The 13,424-nt window shown below is 38.9% G+C and overlaps 1 protein-coding gene across 1 annotated transcript in view; it reads left to right on the plus strand.

The window, feature by feature from the left end:
• Window positions 1-13,424, plus strand: part of rngtt (RNA guanylyltransferase and 5'-phosphatase) — a 99,867-nt gene that overhangs the window by 79,287 nt on the left and 7,156 nt on the right. Inside the window, exon 14 of the mRNA XM_031730214.2 lies at window positions 4,268-4,334. Coding sequence (XP_031586074.1) covers window positions 4,268-4,334 — 67 coding nt within the window. The remainder of the gene's footprint in view (window positions 1-4,267; window positions 4,335-13,424) is intronic.

The raw sequence follows: 13,424 nt of genomic DNA on the forward strand, positions 1-13,424 counted from the left end.
GAAAAATTCATCACTTCAGTGATTCTTTCAACCATCATCGGGTCAAAATTTTATTATCTCCAAAAGCAATGGCATTCTCGATAGCTTCAGCTCTGGTGTTTGCAATTTACCAAACATTAAACCTGCAGAAACATCAGCTTGTTTGCCTTGTAACTTTGACTTGGCAGTTGCAGTAGATCACCGCTGGGCCTGGGTAAAGTCTCACAGAGCTGCTAGCTTGGCTGTAAGATCTAGTGCTCTTTTTTTCTGTTTCTGCACATCCTTCAACTCTGTGTTCTTTTCTGCTGTCCAGTCTGTGAGTGCTGTCTGAGTCGCTGTCAGCTTTCTGGAAACACTGCCTTTTCCTTCGAGAGCCAGCTGACCTTAGTGACTGTCCCAGCTTTATAGCCACGAGCCTGCTACCATTTACCTACAGCAGACTGAGAGGATGGCAGCAGAGTACAGTCACTCATTCTACTCTGAATCCAGCCAGCAGGCCCACTAGTCAGCGCCTTGAGTCCTCCCTGTGTGTGTAGGAGAACACAGACGGTTATTGTTGCCATTTGAGAATGTTCTGATATTTCCCCAAAAGATGATTTTTTTGTTTTTTGTTTTTTTGCTGGCAGATGAGCTCTCAACAGACCTCGCTATAGCTTTTCAAATCTCTTCTTAGTCAGAGAGAGAGAGGGAGAGAAAGAGAGGCATGTAAGGAGGTAACAACTGTTTATTCATCAGCCCACACAATCAATCTTTGAGCACATCTTTGCGTACCACAGAGGCATACAGCCTTGCAAGTTTTATTGCCATCTCTGAAAGCAAGCACAGAGGTAGACGGTGATTATTTTGTGACAGGAGAGGTGGAAAACAAGGAAATGGAAAGATGAAGCAGCAAGTTGTGTTGGTGGACATTGCCAGTGCCCCTCCCAAGCATGGAACAGTCTCGACTATTGTATAGATTACTTGAATTATGGATAATTCGAGTCAGTATTCTCTCTGAAGGCAGGATGAGTAATGGTTACATCATCTCTTATTAGGTGTGCAGTGATTTTAAGAACTCAAAAAATGGAGAATGGTCCAGTCTAAATGGCTTGGATTGTCTCTGTAGAGCCCAGAGCCCAAGCTTCTCATTACTACTCTTGTACTCTGGGGAGTTGAGTGTCATTACAACATTGCAATCCATATTTTGTGTGTGTAAAGGATCCACAGTCAGACCTCAGTCAAGTACCTGACTTGGAAATGCACCAGAAAAGTCAAGAGCAACACAAAGTCAATGCTGTTGAATTTTTGTACTTTACTCTTTTACTGAACTGTTGAGAACTATCCACTTTTGCATCCAGAGAGGAAAGATTTAGACCGTAATGGAGGCCGAACACGGTGTCACAGAGTTTGTGTTCAGTTATTATGTACAAACAATTAACATACATCGCTTTTTAGAAGCAGCACAGAAGGGTCTGGAATATACACCCACTATAAATCACCAAGTCTGCTGTGAGCTTGTAGCAGTTCATCCTTCAGCACAAAGACGAAGGATTCTGCAGAACTAGCGTGTCTTTGAATGGAATTCTGTAGATGGCATCTGAAGCGCGGGCCACTATCGTTCTGCTCTCACTATGATCACAAGGACATGCAGCTGTATACAGCTGTTACATTTAGACTTCATTTACTGAGGTAAATAAAGATTTATCCGTGAATCGTGCTAAGCTATACAAGTTACCATAATATGTTAATTTTTAACCTTTATTTTTATATTGAACAAATAAACACATGATCATCAATTAGTCCATCTCTTTATATTAGTTTTTTATAGATACAAGTGTATATAGCCTGCACTAGTCCCATATGTTATATCTGCTGCAGTTTGCAGGGCTGTGTTGGTAGGTTGTAGATGTAAGAAATAAAGAAATTAGAAGATGACTTTAGCAGTTAGGAGATTAAATGTCACCATAAAAAAAATCCCATGGTCATTATAGGATTTTAAGAGCTTTATAGTTTCACAGCAATACCTAAAGTTACTGCGAGGGGCCTCCAATGATCTCTTTGTTTTATGAAGGCTCAGTAATTTCTAAATATAGCTGTGGAGCGTAAGAAAACATCAAAAGTTGCATTTCTGATAACTTTTCGTCTGACAACAAAATCTTTAACTACAACATATGAACACCAGCTAGGCTGCGCTCTGGGTGGATCTGAGTGTCATGGTAATGAATTACTAATCATACTTGAGCTCAACAGAGCCCTTTTCGCCTATCAATCTGTCAAGATGTCATATAAAAATTTATATAGTACATTAGAATTTTAGATCATTTTTGTGGAGGCTGATTTATGCGACAGAGTAGTGTTCCAGTGTCACCCCTAGATATATGTTGTAATAGAGTATCTCATGAAGACAGTGAAGCCATATTGGATAAATTCAGGGTTGTTTTAAGCCACGAACCCAAGAAATTACTCTGGAGAGAAACGTTTAAATTTTTTCTTTCTCACATGTAGCACACAACAGGAGATCGTTTGCATTAGACACACTCTCGCTGCTGAAAATAGTTTAGTTTAGGTGAGCCAGCTGCCTGAATGGCGCATGCGACGCCCACTTTATGACAGTGATGAACACTGTTGTGACATCAGAGGAATCGGGCATTGTAGCTGTCTGGTTTAAGTCATATCGCGGTCTGATTTGACTGAGTGGGGTATTTTGCACCCGAGGTTGTCCAAATAGGTTCAGCCCTGCCATGCATGTTCAAAAATGACTCTCTTTTATAGTTGTTTGCCCTAATAGTGTTTAGTGAAGCTCAGTTCAACCTAAGAGCATCTAATGGCTTTCCATTGAGGAAATAGCTCATATAGAGTGACCAGAGTATTGGTATGAGTGAAGTCGTGCATGATGCAGTATTTTATCATGCTTCAGTCCTACTATTAACATTTTTTAAACATATGTTTGTTTGTTTTTCATTGATACTGAGTGCTAAGACCATTTCTAATCTCTTGCTTAATTTACGCTTGATGTTTTGCTTCCAAAGATTTATAAATCTGTTGGAATAGTGTTCAGCTGCCAGGTACTATAGTTCTGATATCATGCTGTTTGCAGATGTGTTGACATTTAACAGCGCCTTGGTTGTTTTTACAGAATCTCCCGCCTTGTTCTGTGTTGAAAACCTTGTATTTTTCTTCTGTATCCTTAAGTTCTCTTGTTGTAGCACTATTCGCCTGACCCCAGCTCAGAGGAAAATTGATGCTTCAGTGTAATTTACACATGACCCTGTGAGTGAAACATCAGCTTAGAGCTGTGCAGTAGTCTGTGAACCACAACAAAAGAGTCTCTGCTTTAGAGACTGTGTTGCAAACCGCAATCTTATCTGTTTCTGCACCTTTTGTATGGCCTCTGGGACTTTCTCATGGATGCTTTAGGAGAAATGGTGTCAGCACAAGGGCACTTTTCTTGTTTTTGAATCCTGCATGTTTACAAAAGTGGTCACAATGTGTAGGTCCAAAGTAATAGTTGAAGTAATGATGGGACTGGACACGCTGTTGTAAGATCTTGGCACTGGACAGTGTCCATCACTGCATGGCTATTTGGCTCTTTTAATGTCTCCTGCTGCTTCCTTCCTGCCTCTGCTAGCTATCATTAGACCAGAGGGGGTTGAAATGGATGGAAAGATGGTCTCCAATTTCAGCCCCGACTGAAATCTCTGTGCTGCATCAGGCTGCGTAACTGCACTGTTGTTTAGCCGTCACTTTAGCTCAGCGGCCCCCTTATTTTCATTCTAAAAATGGTTAACTAATATGAAGCCAGTGCCAATGCTTGTATGCGCAGTCTGTGGCACACATAGCATCAGACAAAGTGTCTGGAAATAACTACAGGCACATGGGGGTGTTTTTGGTGGAGAGTGCTGGGGAACAGTGTGTGATTAAGACATCTGTTGGTGAGCTCTGAGACACATGTTTGTCGAATTGAGAGCTGCGCACGCAAGATCAAAACCTGCACTTTAAAACCCAACAGCCTGTTAAAATGACAGTCACCTGGAGATTAGATTTATACAATGTCCATGATGTTGTGTTTAGTCTGTATGCGATTTAGAATTTATTATTGCATTGCACTATAAACACGCCTATACTCCAGTTTAAAAAACATCAAGCTGTGCCGAGTGACAGAAGGGCTTCGAGAGGTGTAATCTCACGTCTCTACCATTCTGTTACTAGCTGCAAAATGCAAGCGACGTAGTGATTTCTTTGCAGCTCTTACTGAGATCCTGTGCTGAGTGTGTTGCTGGTGTTAACCGGGATCATTTTGTCTTTGCAGGCTGCTACCACAGACCGTTGGCTTCCTCTATGTTGGCAACTACGACAGACCCTTTGCGTCGATGAAGGTGAGAAATAAAATAAATTCAGCATTGTACCAAAAAGCCAAAGCCTCCATCCTCATCCAGCTTTAAATTAGCTTTGTGTAAAATGTCTGATTTTTTTTTTTTTTTTTTTAAAGGTGTGTGGTTAGGCAACACTGCAGTTGAATATAAATTAGTCCTCCAACCACTTTGACAAGTGTAATCTTAATTTTCTTTTTCCATTAACACATTTTCTCATACTTTAAAATCGCCGGTTTCCCAGTTAGCTTCAAGTTTTACTTCCAGTAGCTCCATTGTGTAGTGGTTTGTGCAAAGATCCCAGGTTCAATCCCCAGAAAAAGCACAAATTCCTTTGGAGTTGCATCATTAAACAAATCTGTGGCACAACCTGCTGTGAATAAGGAAGCAGCCGAAAGTAGCTTTATTTCTATTTCTAGAACCTCTTATGTCTTCACGTGTGGTTATTAGATACATTCAGTGTAATATTTAATCAGATAATAATTTTTTTCTGCCTACTGCTCACATTTTTAAATTAAATAGCTGCAGTTTCCTTTTTCTTACATAAAATACCTAATCTCATTAGTGAAGGTTAAACTGTTTGCCCAGATATTTCAGTAAACTTACATGTGTGTTTGATAACATGGAGTTTCAGTGTAGCAGAATTGCATATATACATTTAATATATCTGCAGTACCGTGCTGATAAAATGTGTTAGACCTTCTACCATAAAACAATAAAATAACAATATTTTAGAAATCCCAAATTGGACATTTTTGTATCCAAATTGGAACAACTACACTCGACTTCTCTGAGAAGAAAAAATGAATCAAGCATAACATTCAAATGCAAAATTTTGGGCAATTTGGTAATTAATATCAACACCTTTTCTATGAAAGTTGTGACCTTTTTTTGTTTAGTATCAGACATAAATAATTTGAATTTATGTTCCAGGATGCAGAAAGTTGATAAGGCCATTCTGGACTTTCTGACTTGCAAAAGTTAAAACAATTAATAGGATAATGCATTTACCTATTAGAGACTGTGTCGAATCATTGGATGCTTGACAGATGTTGAGCTGGTAAGCATAGAAGCAAGAAGACAACAAATGCACTGTTGGAAAGTTACTCTAACAATGAGTACACACTATGTGGCGTTTCATCATGCTCATGTTTAATTTGATGCATGTTGCTGTAAAAAGTGGTAAAAAGATGCATTTGGAAGCTCCACACAACAGTGATGTTCAGTTCAATGGGTTTCATAGTTGCATAAGGTCTGCTGTGTGTGAATACACAGTTGAGATGACATCATGAGACATTTGACCCACAGCAACACAGACTCGGTCCTGTGCACTCCAGTGATAACTACCATCTCATCAATATCATATATAGGTTAGGGTCCATTAAATTAGAATGAAAATTTGCCAGTGTGAGGCAGCTGACAAGCAACCTGTGTTTGCATTTGTTTTACTTTGCTGTAAATTTCCACTAAATGACTTGTAGCATTTGTAGCCTTTCCAGTCATGGTTCAAAAACACAGTAAACAAGCTTTTCTTTTCCCTCTCGTATCGTCTTGTCGTGCCAGATTCCCATGTATCAGCCCTGGGCTCTGTCACCAAACACGGCAGATTCTGTTTACTGCTCGGTCTCTAAGCTTCTCACGGGGTGTCGGAGCAAAAGCTGCAGCCCTGGGGTCATCCTCTGTCAGATTACATGTTGTTATTTTTGTGGTAAAATGTGTTTTACAGTAAGTCCGAATGTGAATATGCTAAAAATGGTAATTACTTGTCATCGCAGGACATGATGACTTGTGGTTTTAATCAGAAGGCTGTTCCTGATAAATCTGACACCTCTACACAGCCTGTGTATGCGTTTGTTGTCTGCTGTGCTCTGTCACTCTGTCACACAATGGTTTTGACATTCATCGCCTTCCTTGTGGCCATGCTAGTAATTTCAACGTGCCTATTAGATGCAGTCGGAGGCATATCCAGTTTCCACTATATTGAAATCCGTTTGGCTGCTGTTGAGGGAAATCAAACCAACTTTGTCTGTGATAGGAAAAATGTAATCTTCACGAACACTTGTTTTATTGGCTCAATCTTCCAATTTAGTTCCTTATTGTTGTAATTTCTTACATTGTTTGCACCTACAGGGTATAAGTAAAGTGAATATTTGGAAGGGATGTTGTCTGAGAATTTATCAGCTGAGCGCTTCAGAAAGAAGTCTGCTGTCTCACAAATATTGCGAGACAGCAGACTTCTGGAAAACATTTGTGTGTCTCTCTAAACGCTGTTTGGAGTTAATGAGTATTTACTGAAAAATGGTCTAATTATGATAAGCATGTCTGGAATAATTTATGACTTGCTGTTTGTTAAAAATTCAGTTGTAATTAGAATTTAGAAAGAAAGTATTTGAAACCATGTAAAATGTAAATAAAAACATTAATGTTCTGGAAACAGTTTAAGTCAAGTCAGTGCAATTACAAGCTAAAAAAACAAGTATTATTTGATCATATTTGTTTATTTACAGCAGTATTTAAGACGTTTTTTTCCTGTACTTTCTTATACCCATCCCAAATTTTGCAAACATGTTGCTGCCATTAATAATAATAATGATAATAATAATAATAATAATAACAAATTTTATTTATGAGCGCCTTTCAAGTCACCCAAGGACACTTTACAATAGGATAAAACACTTAGTAAAACAATGGCAGAATAAGAACAATAAATTAAACATTAAATTCAATATAAGCATGTTTTTCAAAACACTACAAAAAATGTTGGTTTCTTCTTTTTGATATGTTGTTTTTATACTTTAATTAAATGCATAGTATGAATCATTTGTAAATTTGGGTAATTTTTCTTTATTTATTTTATCATCTTAGCTTTTTTGGAAACAGGATTTTATTTGTGACCAGGTTAGGCCGCAGCCACAGGCCTAGGCATAGAGATTGGTTGATGACTCCCTTGGAACCGCCACTTGCTTTGAAATGAGTATTCTCCAACTGGTTGCTGGAGGTTACCGACAGTCACTGTGAAATCGATTGCTAAAGCCCCTTTCACTAAGGCTGAGAGACCCATCAGTGACCCCCTGACAACCAATGGTTGCTAGGAAACGATGGGTACTCCTTGACCGGTTAGCAGGTGGTTGCTGTAGGTTGAGTCACCAAGAGTGTGCTGCACTGAAAACCTCCTTACGATTGATTTGGTCACTGGCAGATTGCTGTGGGCGCCCATGGTATGCATGGAGGATGCTGACTTGTGAGAAAACACTCAGCAACTACTCACCAAGCTGTGATGAAACTGAAAACGTGTATCAGAAATAGAAAAGTGGAACATCCAAAATAAAAGTTGTGTAGTTTGAAATGTGTTGATGGCAGTGGTACAGTACAGCTTTTACACTTTTTGAAGTTGCGCTACCTTGTATTCAGTGTGTTCAGTATACATACAGTAATACAATTCATCACCATTTTGTCTTTCGCATGGTTTGCAGTGAATTTTGAGAAGTTATTTATTGATTTTTTTTTTGTCTACTGCTGGTCTAGTTTGAATAATACTTAGATGCGACTCCAACTACAGTTGGTGATTACTACAATTATTTTTGTACACTGATACCATAGTTTACAACCAGTAGATAAAGCTACAAAAATAAAACCCCGTTTTTCCTGTAAATTCATCAGTAGTCCACCCACATTGGTGTTTTAACTTGTGTTACATAATTAGACCTTTATTTTTTGACTATACAGGTTGACAAACTGGGGTTGACTCACACGCTTGGGTTGTTGTTGTTCCTAGACTTTCAAAAACATTTCCACCGTGACGTCAGCATTCGGTTTGCGGGTTGCCATTTTGAAGCATCAAGTTTGCGTTTCTGCCATCGCCATTTTATTTTTGAACCAGAAGCGATCATAGTTGGACAAGAGGATGGAGTAGCACCCAAGACCTGGTTGAAGAAAAATACTTAATACATTTGAACTCTGAAATTTGTCACTACAGGATTGCCTGGACCACAATCTAGGGACAACCCACTGGTCCCACGTGAACCAGTGGGAGTCTGTTTAGCTAATGTCATTCATTTAAAATTACAAATGATATTTTGGCTCATGGAAAGAATATTTATTTAGTATTTCATAGAAACACTTTATGAAATGACACTTTTTGGGACTCTGTCGAAGCTGGAGATGTTTTGAAGGCAGTCATATTGCATTTCTGGACTAGCTTGATTTTTTTCCAACACAGTGGATATGTGGGTTTTTCATAGAAGTATGGTTTTGATGTTTTTTTCACATACTTAGTCTGTTTGAGTCAAACTCTGGTTCATTTTCCCCCCTTGTTTTTTTTTTTTCAGAATATGCAGTAGTTTTGCCTGAAATATTGCAAAAGAAATGCATAAAAAGAAAAGAATGCAAAGTAGTAAATTTTACAACTTATCTGCCCCAAAGCAGGACATCTTCTATGTGTGTGTTTTTGTTGCTCCTACTCCAGATGCATCTTGCTAATAAGTGCATTGAACTTCTCATGTCGTTTGTATTGATGCATTTCGACTCCTTTGAAGTTTGACTGGAGTTGCGAAAATGAATCAGATGTCATACATTTTTGTTACATGACTTAATTTCAAGGCATTCAGACTTAGGGTCTAATCAAAACACCTACGTCGGTGCACTATTTTTGGTAGAGCATGCTAGCGGGCCGTCGTTATTACCGTGTTGTTTGGAAAATACGGCACACTTAAAATCAATCCTTTGATTTTTCTGAAAATCGACAGTGCCCCTTATAATCCCGTGCGCCTTATGTATGAATTCTGGTTGTGTTTACTGACCTCGAAACGATTTTATGTGGTACACGGCGCTCGAAAATCTGTCAAATGTTTTAGTACGACTTTGCTAAGCTACGAACCCGCACCGCTTGATGGATTGTCGGAGCATTACGGCTATCGTAGGCAGGAGCCTCGCGGAGTGATACGTACTGTGCTTCAACATAATATTACCTTATTGTGTGTGTATAACCTCTTTTTACGTTTTGTGGATATTAGAGCTGGGCGATATAAGATTTTTTCATATCATGATATGTTTTTTTCATTTCAGGCGATAACGATATATTTCACGATATAAGCCAAATAACTATATTTGTAAGATTTAAATGTGCCGTTGCTCACAAGTAAAATGTGAAATAATTAGCAGCTTGTTTTAATTAAAATATTTATTTCCCATAATAAGTTCAACCGGGCAGATGTACTTAAGGAACATGAGACTTCAGTTTCAGATAAATAAAGGCAAATATTGCAAACTACACAAAAGGCAGCCGCTAAAGCGTTTAAGTTTCAAAATAGAACAAACAAAACAGACCACTAAATTGTCAATTCCACTTAGAAACAAAATATTAATTCTAAAAATAAATCTTAGTTTGTTTTACAGAAGAACAGACAAAATTGACTAACTTTTTTGTCAATATCAAATAAACTGAGAACTAAAAGGAAATTCTCAATCTCTCTTTGTTGTATAGCTTAGCTTTTCAAACAGTTTTAACAGTTACTTTAGTCTGACAAAAGCCGAATGACGAATTAGCGCTTTCAGTCAGAGATTGAGCATGCACCGCTTTATTGTATTTCCAGACTTGCTTTCGGCACAATTTACAGTGTGCGCTACTCTGTTTTTTGTCAGACTTGAAATAGCCGAAATACCTTCACACTACGGAACTTCTGTGGCCCTTCCGTTCGACAAGCTCTCCGGCATTGGAACCATCATCTGTTTTTTCTTCGGTAACCTTCGCTCACGCTCTCAGTTGATTTTTCTCTAGTCGACAAACTCATTTCCTTCATTACCTGGGCTGCACAGCTGCAAAAACAAATACACATGTGCGCCTTGGCGCTTGTGCTGTACGTAACAAGTCACGTGACGTGACGCTGCGGCTGTGATTGGTTCGGCTCTGCGCTACTTAATTTGGATTGGCTGTTCTTTTTTTCTTTTTTTTTTTTAAGAGGACAAGAGAGATGAGGCCTATCGCAATAGTTTAATTTTTCTATCGAGAAAAAGTTATTTCGCAATACATATCGTTATCGTTCTATCGCCCAGCTCTAGTGGATATTATACATGGTTATATAACTTTAATGCACATAAAAACAGCTGCTTGTTTAAGTGAAAATACATTGATGTTTTGGGGTTTTTTTGTACTAATAAAGTTGTGGAGTTGTAAAGTATTTAGTCTAGTGTCAATTATATCGTCAGTTATATCGTTATCACAAATTTTCAAATGTATATCGTGATAAATATTTTTGGTCATATCGCCCTGCTCTACTGTTGATTCCTCATCTAGGTGTAGTTTCACCACTTCATGGAGTCAGTTCCCTGTGCAGAACTATATGCAGCCTGTGCTTCCGGCTCATTTATCCTACATCGTTCGAAAACTGCCACAGATGTAGTCACCAGAGTCGCCAATAATAGCAAGTCCCTGTTAGCAGAGGCTGGCTTTGGTGAAGTTGTGAGAGTTTGTCAGCGTGGAATTCACCTGCTGAGCACTGAATTGTATTTTATATGACTTCTTATGTATTTCTAAGTAAGCGAACAGTTACGCAAAGACATATTTTATTGTGTTTAATCTGTGGCAGGACTTTATTGAAATGTTATTGAAGTGATTTGGATTTTTCAGACTTTTTTTTTAGACTTTTCCTAGATATTGTTGAATCGAAATTGTGGGATTTTAAAAAAGAGTATGAATACTGTGTAATTAAAAGTGCTGCCCACAGGAAAACAGTCATGCTGCAGACCAAAACAAACCAATCAGTTAAAAGTTTGAGAAGTTGTTGGAGCAGTTGTTGTTTAACTGCCAGATTTGACAGTGCGCCGCATGCCTGCTCGCCTCATTTACACATTATTACCTTGTTGTTCTCATCTTTCTTTTTCTATGCGGCAGCCAATCTGAATGTGTGGGATAATGATTGTTATTATACATATTCACCAGAGACCTCAATCCTGATGTCATCTCGCGCATTCAAAAGGAGTCGTGGAGTGGTCGGAAGTCCCATTTGTTTGTTCTGGCACAGCTATTCAAGGGCACATATAGCTGTAATTACATAGTAGATAATGCAGCTGATCTGTGACAAATATTTTAACTTTACTACTGAACATTTGTCTTGTGAGTCATCCTGTTGAATTGTGTGTATTGTAGTGGAAGCTAATATTAATAGGGAGGAGATGTTACCTTATTGTTTTTGAGCATGCATCTTATATTAGGACTGAATATTGATACAGTCTATCCAGAATCTTATTTCCTTCGAGGGTGCGTTTGTTCATAGTCGTACTTTTGCATCTTATATCGTCTCCCCACTTATACGTTATTTCATCCAGTTTCTCGTTATTAAAATGGGCCCGGGTGCTGCAGTGCCGCAGACCTCCGGGCCCCTTCTGATTAAGTCTAGAATGAAACAAAGGCAGGGTCAGTCGCAGAGAGGCGTGATGGGGAAAATAAAACAGCTATTCAAGGAAATTACAAACTTTGTTTATTCGTCTGACATCATACTGTAGCGCAGTGCGCTCGTACAACAGTCCCCACAGGATCCAGTATTTGATAAGGAAGCAGGGCGACTGCCTGCGTGCTGTGTACTGGCTGGTAAAAGGTCAGATATCATAAATTCCAGTAGTCTGGAGCTAATTTTGGTCCTGCTGCTGCTGCTGCTCAACAGTTGGCTATAGACACTCCAACCTTGGTATGCTCTTCTTAACCATATCAAATCTTCAGGCTGGAAAGATTTACTAAAGACAAGTCCAGATCACTGCAGATTTCCTTCTGTGTGATTTGTAACTTGAACTGCCTGAGGTCAGCGCTACTATAAACTCTCTGACCAGAATAATAAAAATTGAAACACAGGACCAGATAACAGCTTTGTTACCTTAATGATTGGCTATTTTTCTTTTTTTACTGCTGCATATATGAAGCTATAATGCCTTAAAAATTTGAAATCAAAATTTCTAAACTGTGGGAGACAGAATATATTAGTGGGAAATTAACATTGTACAGTCACAAGAAATCCTTAGTGGGATTATCAGATGACACACTGGCACTGTACCACTAATGTGAATGGAAATTGCATTCATTAAGACATAATCACGTCACGAGTAATTAGTGTTTTTATGAACATGAGCCTGGATATTAAAAATACAACTCTCCAGCATGCACGATGCAGTGAAAAGGTTTCAGGAATCAGATTCAGACTTTAGTCACTCTTCTGCAGTGCTCAGAACAGCAACCCTTCAGCTATAGTGTCATTTTATGGAAGTGGATGAACTCGCAGGTGGAGGGAAAAACAAAAAATGAGTTATGTGCAACAGACACATGCGACAAAGGTACACGCCATGGTTCATGTTGTGTCATCTGAGTGTTCTCCTCAGGACGCTGTGGAAATGGAGCTCTCGTCAACAACGATGATGCTTGACATGAAACAAAGTCGAGTCAGTTTGAAAGAGAAGTTGTTTCTCTCTTGCAAGTGATCATAACAGTGGTTTGATCGGTCAGTTCCTGGAACTTTTTCAGTATGACCAATCATACCCTCCGTGTCTTTTCACTGAGCCTTGATACTCGAGAAAAAAAGAGCTCTCTCATCACGTTTTAATTTTAAAAAAAAAATTGTCCACAACAAAGAGCTGCTTTTCTTCCTTGTCAGGCATGTTTATATTTGCTGTATATATTTCTGATCATTTCAGGATTTGAATAGAAGGCAGGCAGCAGAGCGCTTCTGCTCTGCAATAGTGCAACATTGGCTGATAAAGAGTTTGACTGCCAAAGTCCCTGATAACTGGTGGCACACGTGTGCTGCCATAATGAGACAGATTTGGATGGATTAAGCACCAAGTGGTGATGAAAAATGGCAGCCAACATGTCACCCTTCACCAGCAGGAAGAGATCCAGCCTGTAGCAGCACGTCCCGCCTGCCTGTACTGCCCTTCACAGCTTGCTGGCAGTTTGATGTGTGGAGCTTTAGGAAAGCTCAGAGATTCTGTCGCTGCTTTACATCATCTGCAATTCTTCTAGTAAAAAAAAAAAATGTTTGACTTGGCTTCAAAATCAGAATTCGGTAGTTTTGTCGATATTTAACAGTTACAGCTGCAAATCAATTTAGAGGC

The sequence above is a fragment of the Oreochromis aureus genome, linkage group 15 (assembly GCF_013358895.1).
Source record: "Oreochromis aureus strain Israel breed Guangdong linkage group 15, ZZ_aureus, whole genome shotgun sequence".
NCBI classification, from domain to species: Eukaryota; Metazoa; Chordata; class Actinopteri; order Cichliformes; family Cichlidae; genus Oreochromis; species Oreochromis aureus.